The sequence below is a fragment of the Sprattus sprattus genome, assembly GCF_963457725.1.
Source record: "Sprattus sprattus genome assembly, chromosome: 19".
Taxonomy (NCBI): Eukaryota; Metazoa; Chordata; class Actinopteri; order Clupeiformes; family Clupeidae; genus Sprattus; species Sprattus sprattus.
Genome location: NC_137917.1, coordinates 12,988,728 through 12,999,474, shown reverse-complemented (window position 1 = coordinate 12,999,474; position 10,747 = coordinate 12,988,728). Strand labels below are relative to the sequence as shown.

General features: G+C 44.2%; 1 protein-coding gene across 1 annotated transcript in view; it reads left to right on the top strand.

Annotated features, from left to right (window-relative positions):
• The first annotated feature begins 779 nt into the window (after window positions 1–779).
• Window positions 780–10,747, top strand: part of cyb5r4 (cytochrome b5 reductase 4) — a 33,963-nt gene continuing 23,995 nt past the window's right edge. The window contains exons 1-2 of the mRNA XM_080858543.1: window positions 780–898; window positions 2,023–2,176. Of these exons, the coding sequence (XP_080714669.1) occupies window positions 818–898; window positions 2,023–2,176 (235 nt within the window). The 5' untranslated portion in view covers window positions 780–817. The remainder of the gene's footprint in view (window positions 899–2,022; window positions 2,177–10,747) is intronic.

The window sequence follows — 10,747 nt, the reverse complement described above, 5'->3', positions numbered from 1 at the left end:
GCTTGAGCTGTGCCCGCTCTCCAAATTCCTTGCTTCCTTGAAATAAAGCTTCCTAGTAGGGCTAGCATATTGGACAAAATGCTGAGAAATGCTGTACAAAATGAAATAACAATGAACCAATCAACCTTTACTTCATATGTGCTGTTCTCATTCCGTTTACCAGGAACGTGGTCTACAGTAGACTCTAGATAATTCATGATTTCCGCGTCATATTGCTACGGAGAATGGGCCTAAATATATTTGGGGGATTTCTGTCACTAGAGGTCACTGTTGGTTCAATTTCCAACCGTAGTATCCTCATGGACGGCGCATTACTATGACGTAATTTACTAAGTGACAACACATTAAGAAAAAATCTACAGAAGTCTTTTCCAATAACTTACGTCTCCATATGAGACATTTGTTATTGGAATCTAGCTTCGACTTTGCGACACTCTTATTTAACGTTGCTCTGTTGTATGACAACAGATATCCATCCATTTTGCTAGCTAGTAAACATACGTTTGTCGGTTTGTTCTGTAAACTTGCTTCATAGCTATCCATGTCAAGCGTAGATAGCAAACGTTAGTTCCCAACCAGACCAGTGCCAGTAGGTACCCATGTGTGCGCAACGTAGCTGTCATAATTAAGGAAATGATTGGACTTGACTTGACTATAGAGGCACACTTCGTTACCAAAAATATGATACTTCCGCATATAACATGTCGCAAACGGTGTAGGTAAATACAGAAGAACGCCGGTCTGCTATCTTGCTAACGGTAGCGTACCTCCGCCACCAGGATTTCTCCAAACTTTGGGCTGTTTTAGAAGAGTCGAGATGCTGAATGTCCCATCTCAATCCTTCCCCGCCGTGGGCTCCCAACAACGTGTGGCGCCATCAGGACAGTCTCGGAACAAGGTAGGTATTCCCAAGATATATGTTGGTTAACGATGCTAGGATAGTTAGTTAAGCCACTTCTCAGTTAATCATAGCCTACCCGCTCCCCTGTAGCGGTAATAACAAAAGCTGTTTGTAAGGATATGTGTGACTTCAGTTTATAAAACTTCGAACATTGATAAATGAACGTTAACGCAAGTGTGTTCATGTCTTAATACTCATGGATTACTGTGCAATTTCCTCGCTTGTTAGAGGTTGCCTAACCCATGTTGTGAAACACCAGTTAAGACGTTGCCCTACCCATTCCTAAAGACCCTCTAAACGAGACACTTCATGCAATTCAACTGGCTGTCAATGCCTTACCGACCCTCCTCAGTGGAAGATGCGCTGGAAACATACTACTGAGACAGCAAAGCCCCAATAGACTACTGACTACTCAACTCAAATACATTTCCCCTGACTTGAGAGGAAAGATGAAGCTATTGTACACGTTTGTCCTACTGGATAGTAGCGTAGAGAAGTGATCTAGTGTAATATTACCTCAGGTTTAAGCTGTTGGTACACTTGGTATACTAGATGACCATAATTAACAACCCCCAAGGCTTTCTTGCATAAATAACAGCTTTTAGATAGCTATTACAATAGAAGATTTTAAATAAACACTTGAAATAGAAACCTAACTATCTATCTTGGTACAGTTCTCGCACTGAACATACACTTATATGTAATAAACGTATCTGTATGTAGATGAAGGACTGGACAACAATGTCGCCTTGTGAATATGTATTCATAGATTTATTATCAGACTTGTAACATCAAATCCTCTACCAATGTTCTGTCAAACAGATAGTTTACCGTGCAACTTTGTGTTTGGTGCGGAATGGTGATTCACAGAAGACAGCTGTATGTCAGAGGCTGTTACACTATAGATCCCTGAGGAAAAAAGCATTTAAGTGTCTGCTGCTTTGATCAAGTAGTTTTAGATTAGGCTGTGTAATGCACAGAACAGTGTCCTCCATTGGATAGTGTGTCAAGGTAATTGTTACCGAATGAACTAAAAAATAAACGTGTGTGTGTGTGTGTGTGTGTGTGTGTGTGTGTGTGTGTGTGTGTGTGTGTTTGTGTTTGTGTTTGTGTTTGTGTAGGTGGCCTTGAAGCCAGGCCACAGTATGATGGACTGGATCAGGGTGACCAAAAGTGGGCGTGACATGACCGGACTAAGGGGCCGTCTCATTGATGTCACAGAGGAGGAGTTAAAAAAACACAACACAAAAACGGACTGCTGGACCTGCATCAGAGGTAACACTGACCGCAGTATTTACAAAGTCACTTCCGTGATGTCACTCATTAGCCCTCTGACTCTCTGAATATAGCATAACCAACTGTGTTATGCTATATTCTGTCATAAGATGACATGACAGCCACTGTCTGGTTTAACAACATTATGTTACATTTTTGTTAAAAGTGCTCTGAAGTCAGAGAACAGTGTTCAGCACTATGCCTATTGTGTGCATTTGACATTGGTTTTCATCATGTCCAAAAAGCCCAGCAGCTCTATAGACGGTGACTTATAGTGTTACCATAACACTGTTGTGTCATTGGATATCAGCTGTCATCTTGACAAAAGATGGGATATGGAATTTGCCATGGCATGATTACGAGGAGGTTGTGTCTCTCTGGCTGAAGGTTTAGATGAAGTGGGACTAAGATTTTCCTATAGGGAACTTGCTTTCAACAAAAAGACCAAATACCTTTAAGCTTTTTAATGGAATTTTAACTATATTTCAACCATTCAGATATACAGTACAGTTGGTTGCAAAAGTTTGGGCACCCCTGTGGAAATGACAGATTTTGTTGATATGGGTTCTTCATCAAATGCTGCTTCTTTTTCTCCCAAAACACGTTTGGAGACTGTGGCCAAATAACCCAATTTGAGACTTCATCTGCGTACATCACTTTTTTCCCAAAATGACCATGGCTTATCTAGATGTTGCTTTTCATACTTAGGCCATTGACCTTTATGATCAGTTCTTAAGTAAAGTTTCCCTCTGCTGACCCTTATACTTAGACCTTGTGTGTACACAGTGGCGGCGCCAGAGATTTTTTTCTGGTGGTGCTATGGGGGTGCTCGGCGTTTTACTGAGGGTGCTATGAAATTAGGGTGATAGCATATGAGTCTCATTTTTCTCTACTACAACACCTCCCCACCATATCGTCACATATGTTTACACGTTTGATCTCTAACGCGTCTTTGGGGTACATAAAAAGCGTCATTCAAATCGATCGTATTATTATTATCATTAGGCTACTTCTGACGGACGCGCACAAAGCCGCGTTCATCTCCGACGGTCAAAATGGATGCAGCATGTTATAACGTAATCCCAAATACTTCACTTACTTCAGTGTGTAGATTAAAGTTTGCGCCAGATGACTAACAGGTCACCACTACCATGTGCGACAAATTAAACTAAACATACCAAGTTCAATACACTTCTAACTAAAGACGGCAGATTAGAATATCAGATAGAATTAACTTAAACAGGCAAAGAGTCAGAAATGCTTTCAAAAAGGGTATATTATTTTAAGTCACAATCAAAAAAAAAATGAATGAGACCAAACAGTAGGCACTCAAAACCACAATAATAAGAGATCAAAAAGTGCACACAAAACTATGCTTAAAACATCCCTTAATTGTTTCCTAATCATTTCTGCCATTACATTGATGATCTCATTCTGCACGTCATGGTGCACATACTTTGCATTTGACGGGTTGTTATCTAACTTTTTCTGAACGGTTTTATCAAATTTTCCAATTACAGATAGCAACTCGCGGACATTACCCCTGTTTGCTGAATCCTCATCTTCAATGTGGCCTCGCTGTGAGATCCCCTGACAAGCAGTGTAGCGCAAGCTTTCCACAACATTTTTGTAATATTGGTCTTTTCGGACTATCCTGGGCGTTCATGCTTAAGTCACCCAGGGTGCTAGCAGCATGGCTAGCAGCGCCCTCAGTAGAGGTGAGGGTTAACTTGGACCAGGACGTTCCTCTTCTTCTACATCAGAATCAGAATCCAATACCTCTTGCATTTTTTCTTCCTCTTGAACATCTTATTCAACTCGAGGAAATTTGCAGATCAAATACCGATCCATTTTCGTGATTTTGTTAACGCTTGACTTAGAATTGACCTATCGCGAGGATTACTGTTACTTAGCCTACTACTCATTGAACAATCACGTTCACGCGCAACGTGTCTGTGTCGTGCTACGTGAACAATCTGTTTATTTCAATCTGTTATTTTCTTTAGTGATTAAAATATTATTATCACACAAAACATTTTATTAAGAACTCAGAATGAAATTAAATAACAATAATAGGCCTAAATAAACCATTATTTTCTTGGGGGTGCTATGGGGGTGCTATGGCCAATCTAGGGGGTGCTCTAGCACCCCCTAGCCCCCCCCTGGCGCCGCCACTGTGTGTACAAGCAGCACTGCACAGTGGAATGGTGCACCCCCACACCTGTGTCAGGTAAATCTACCTGTAGGTCTTGTGAGTCACATGAGGGGATTGGAGGGCCCCTCTGCTCAGCAGACATGCAGTTGTATCTGAAAGCATTCTTGGTCCTCAGGATATCGCCTTGACTCTTAACAGCCATTTCTTAATAACAATTCAGTCATTGGGAATTCCAAGCTGGAGATGCTCAGATATCTTTTTAAAGCCGTCTTCTGCTTTGTGGGCCTCAGATAGGTTCATTCAGATCCTCTGTCAGTTGCCGAGAGGAGCCACAACATCTGAGGAGTTAGATTCCTCAGCTTCAGGAATTGTAGTGAGCTGGCCATCCCAAAATATTACTCTTGACTTACTTTTAAGTCCTAATAACAAGCTTATGTTATGCTCGAAGTCTTAACATTGTAAGGGTGCCTAAACTTCATGTAATAACTGTATTTTTTTTTTGTTCGTTTGCTGCAGTGGTTATATTTACTTCTTTTCATTTAAAAAAATAAATACAATACTGGATTTTGCTAAGGGGTTCCCAGACTTTTAATACCACTGTATTTAGAACCATGTTAAATGAAACGAGTTTAAATGAGAAATGCGCTGACATACTTGTTTCCCTAATGCGCCGATGTACGTCTGTTCTGGTGTGCCATCCTAAAATATTAAAGATATTTTTCAAGAAATCTTATTCTTAGGTTGTCACGACTGACATTGATGGTGACATATTACAAAACGCTAGGTTACGTATGTAACCATTGTTCTATTTCGTTTCTACTGACCGCCAGAGGCGTTGCTTTAAGCACTGGATTTCCTTCACGTTTACGTGTAGTTCGAGTATTTGTATCAACAAAATCACCTGTGACCTGGGTGACGAATGCCTTTGCCCCTGTACTAAAGGCGTGCTCACCCAGGACTTGACCCTTGACAATCTTCTCGCGAATATTCCGAGTGACTTCCAAGCTCTGGCGGTCATCCGAAACTCATAGAACCATGGTTACATACGTAACCTAGCGTTCTATTTTGTTTCTACTGACCGCCAGAGGCGGTGCTTTAAGCAATGGATGACTAATACCAACCAAGTCACGAGGAAATCTTACCTTACTCCCGCTGTAAGGAAGAAGGAAGAACACCTGCTGCCGCTGGGTTATGAGGGACCACGTTAACCATATAAAACCTCACAATTGTGCAGGTTGATGCCCATAACGCAGCTGTTCAGATATCTGAAGGGGGACACCTCTTAGGGCCGCCCGCGATGTACATACACTCCTTGTTGAGTGACCTCGGACCTGAGGGACCGTGAGACTACTGCTCCTATAGGCACAAATAATAGCGTCCAACGTGATAGCCGTTGTTTGGATAAGCTGTGCCCTCTCCTCTGTGCAACATGACAGAGAAACAGTGAATCAGACTGGCGTAATTCCACAGTCATATCAATCTAAGTGCTCTCACTGCGCACAACAGGTAGGGGCTATGTCCCTGCTCGTCATCCTGAGCTGGGGCTCAAAGCAGCCAGCCTGAGCAGCTGGTTTCTGTAGGATGATGAAATCGCCTTTGGAAGAAAGGCCGGATTCACCCACAAAGTTATCCCTGTGCCTCCAGGGTTCCAATATAGCCATTCTTGGCTTGGCTTTCGTTTAGCCGATGCTCTGGCCAAGAGAAAAACGGTCTTCATAGACAGTTATTTCAATCCCACCCTCTCTCGAGGTTCAATGGGGACTGCCAGAGTGCCTTTAGGACTATAGGCAAGTCCCCAGAGGGCACTGAGCTTCCCTGAAGCGGCCTTAGTCGTTGAGAACCGATAAGGAAGCGGGTCACTAGCATATGGGACCCAACTGTCACACTATCTGCCCTACTGTGCATGGCTGAGATGGCGGCTGCCTATACTTTCATGGTGAAGGCTACAAGGCCTCCACCAAAACGGGACTGGAGAAAGCGGAGTATCACCAGTACGGGACACCGTATCAGGTCCTGCTTCTGTGCTTGGCACAACTCACAAAATAAAAAGCTTCCACCTGTTATCGTACAGCGCTTTGATGGAGGATGCCCGGGAGCTGTGGATGTTCCAACAACCCCTGGGTCACATGACCCTAACAATGGCTCTGGCCCTTCAGAGGCCAGACTCACTATAAGTAACCCTTGTGGTTCCCTCTGAGGATCCTGTCCAGAGTGGGCAGGATCCGTGGTAATGAGGGGGGGGGGGCATTCCCCAGCAGGTGGGTGCTGCCGGGATAGCACATCCACAGCAGTGTTCTGAATGCCTGTTACATGCATTGCCCTCAGGCTCAGAAAGAGTAGATAGGCCCCCAGCCACAGCTGTTGGGGCAGCCTCCAGGATTGTCTGGGCCTTGTGCTCCCCTGGTGGTTTACCTGGTAGACCACTGACGTGATGTCTGTTCTTACCAGGACAGCTTTTTCTACCACTACTGGAAGAAAATGTTTGAGCTTCAGCAGCTCCAATACATCTATGTGGTGTTCCTACTGCCAAGGACTCCAGAGACCTCTGAAAGTCCTGCATTGTCATACAGCTCCCCCCTGCCATAGAGGCATCGGTGGCCACCGCTCCTCTGTAAGAAGGTATGGGCCCCAAGGGAACCCCCTGGGTGAGATTATGTCTCTCCCCTACACAGCCATAGCTTTGTAAGGCAGCTGGAAGTGACTCTGACCAGCTTGTGCCTGTGATAAGTGGGGTGCAAGCCAAGATCGTTCAGCCGAATTTAAAGAGGCTGCAAAGACAGAAGGCCCAAGGGAACACCTACGTGGCCGCTGTGAGCATACTCAGCAGTCTCAGAAATGATCTTGAGGGCCAGAGCCCTCCTTTCCTGAAATGACTGATGATGCAGTAGGGGCAGTGCCGCTGCCACACATCTGGTGAAGACCCATGGTGCCAGCGAGATCCCGAAAAGGGAGCACAAGAATTGGTAAGCTCTGCCCTCGAATGCAAAACAAAGAATCTGTCTGTTTCGAGGTGTGATAGGGACGTGGAAGTATGCATCCTTTAGGTCGATGGTTGTAAACCAATCTCCTTACTTGATACCTTGCAACACATCCGCTGTACGCAGCATGTGGGATCTTAACCTTGAGATGTGTGTTTAACCGTCTCAAGTCTAGTATAGGCCGAAGGCCGTCGCCCTTCTTTGGCATGATAAAATAAGCGGAGAGAAATTCAAGATCTCCTGACGTAGAGCCAGAGCCCTGTTTGGGTCTATGACGATGGTCATTTTGACCCCATGGCACCTCAGTGGTCGGGGTCCCAACTCTTGGGGGCCTCTGTCTGACAGGAGCCTCACAGCTCAGACTGGCAACTGTTGTCTGGACTGTGTAACCTGTAGGCTGCACTCCAGAGCTTACTCAAGGCAGGACCAACATCTGTCCAGGAATGACAGGAGGAAGAGACAATAGGGCTTTCCTGCCCGGCTCCAAGAGTGGAGACTGGGCCAACCATATCTGGCGTTGGGTCTGGGTTAACATTAAAAGCCGAAGATGGAGGCCCTTTTTTTATTTTATTTTTTATTTATTTTTTAAAGGCACTCTTAGGAGCGGTCTGTATGGGTATAATATCCAACCCTAGACGTGTCATTGCCATCTTAATGTGGGTCTAACTGATGTTTGGCTTCTTTCGGAGCCCTTCAGTGTAGTGACGCTCGTACCCAGGGAACTGGGATGAGAGTAATAGGGGCCTCTCTGAAGCCCTGGTGGAGAGAATATCCTCCTTGAGGAAGCTGGTGACCGTATTAGAGGGAGCACCTCCGAAGGAGACTGTAAGGCCGCTGTAGTGAAAGCACTAGCACTAGGGCTATAACGAAACACCTACCTCACGATTCGATTCGTATCACGATTCTTGACCCACGGTTCGATACACCCCACGATATTATTATTATTATTATTATTATTTATTTTTTTTTTTTACCTCGCGATTTTTTAAAAATATTTTCTAATTCACATTAGAATAAGTATGAGCTATAAAAAAATGAATAAACAATTTATAACCAAATATTGAGGTTTTTATTACTCAAAGCAATGCTGTTGAAAAACATTCAACAAACTTCTGAAAAAGTAGGCTTGAACATAGCCTAAAAATATGAGGGGAACAACACATAAATAACCAAATAACTTAAATTTTCTGAGGTAGCAGACTTGCACTAGTGCTGTAAAAGTAAACAAATAAATAACATTTATCTAGAACAAAGTGCAAATAAATAAAAATTCCCTTACAATCTGAGGAACCAGGTCGCACTAGTGCACTGAACAAATCAAGCCAAGTGAAATAACAACTTCCATCACAAAACCAGATTGTTTGTTTGATTTAAGAGATTTTGAAATTCTTTTTCAAAAACACCATCATGTCCACATGTTTTGGTGAGAGGCTTGCTCTTTGTGCAGTGGAGAACACTCTTTCACTTGGGACTGATGTGGCAGGTATTCCAAGAAAACGCTTGGCTAGTTTGGATAAGTGGGGAAACTGTTTTTCATGGTCTCTCCACCACACAAGTGGATCTGACTCCACTGAGAGGCTTTGCACTGATCTGTAATGTTGTACCTCCTCTTCCACCACCTGAGGGAAACACTTGGATGGTGTTCCTTGATCTGTTGGAAACAAGTCTCCAAACAGTTCAGCCATTGGTGCTCTTTTCGCTGGAGGTGGACTGGCGCTGGCACTGCTGGTGGAGCTCTCCGCTCTCTCGTCATCTCTCTCCTCCCTGACAGTCTGGGCCTAAAACAAAACAATTGAAAAACCACATTGTCTTACATAAAATATCAAAGTAATTATGAAACCATCCAATAATGCAAGAAAACTGTCCTTACAGAGGTATCATACTGATTTGATCATTAGGCAAATATGCACACATTGACATTAAACTGTGTGTACTAAACGTTTAATAAACAAATATTTATTTATAAGTAAGTACCTGAAAACTGTTCCAGAATTTTTTCTGTCAGGCTGTATGGTGGTCTCATCCAGAAAAGGTAGGGATTTGAAGCGTGGGTCAAGTGCAGTGCTCACATGGAGGAAGTCAGTCAGGGCCTCATCTGTCTGTGGGTAGCGGTCCTGAAAATCTGTTCTAATGGCCTAATGACCGTTGCAGTGTCCGACCCAGTGTGCTTCATTGCCGTCATAATCCTGTCCTTCAGTGGTAGAATCATTGACAGTGTGGCCATCTGTTCAGTGCTCATCAAGGTAGTCACTGTCTTCAGTGGTTTGAGCACCTGAACCATATCCTCTGCCAGCTTCACGTCTGCATCAGACAGAGTGACAATGTCTTTGATTTTTTTTTAAGGCTTCCATCTGTGAATGCGGCAAAAATGGCAGCCTGTTGCTCGAGGTACCGTTCTAACATGTCGTGGCTGGAGTTCCACCTGGTGGTAACATCCTGTACCAGGTTGTGCGATGGCAACTGAAGCATTTTCTGTTTGTCACTTAACAAAGCTGCGGCTGTAGTACTCTTGTGAACGAACTCTGCCAAGCAGTCGGGACACCTGGGTCACCGTCATCCCTTTCTTCGCAGCTAGATTTACGGTGTGGGCAAAGCATCTAATATGCGGTGAAAATCCGGCCACTTCAACAGCATTTACGATATTCCTCGCATTGTCAGTTGTCACTGGAATGGGTATGCCTGGCCTGGTGATCTTCCAATCTGCCACCGCATGTGTCAGAATTTCTGCCAGATCACTTGTGTGGCTCTCGTATACCGCTCGTGTCTGAAGTACAGGGTTTGCCATTTGCCAAAGTCCGGTAATGTAGTGTGCGGTTATTGTCATGTAGCTGTCCGTGGCACGAGATGTCCACCCATCTGTGGTGATGGTGATACAATCCGCACATCCCAGCTCTTCTTCAACCCTACTTCTGGTTTTCCTGTAGAGTTTGGGAACCACATTTTGCGAAAAATGTGGTCCACTTGGCAATGTGTATCTTGGTTCGACTTCCTTCATTAAATTTTGAAATCCTGCGTCGTCTACCACAGAAAAGGGCTGCAGATCATTTGTCATGAATATTCCAATTGCCATGGTGATACGCTGAGCACACTCTGAATTAACTGACATTTTGGCTTCAAATAAATTCGGCAAAGTAGGCTGCCGTTTTTGCTCCACTTAAATGAATTTCGGGGTGGTACCTTTGGATGTGAGCTTGCATGTTGGAAGTGTTCCCCGTCACCTGAGGTAGTGTTTTGAAACACTTGCGGCAAATGGTGTGCTTCTTGTCAATCACGCGGTTGCCATCCTTATTTTCCACTGGGTACCCGAAATACTGCAAGACTGCAGACCTAAACGTGCTTGGGGGGTCTGCAATTTCAGGCAACCTAAATGTGATGGGAGCCTCTTCAGCCCCTGTATTTTCCGACGACCCATCATCTGAGGTAGCCATTGCGCTCAGC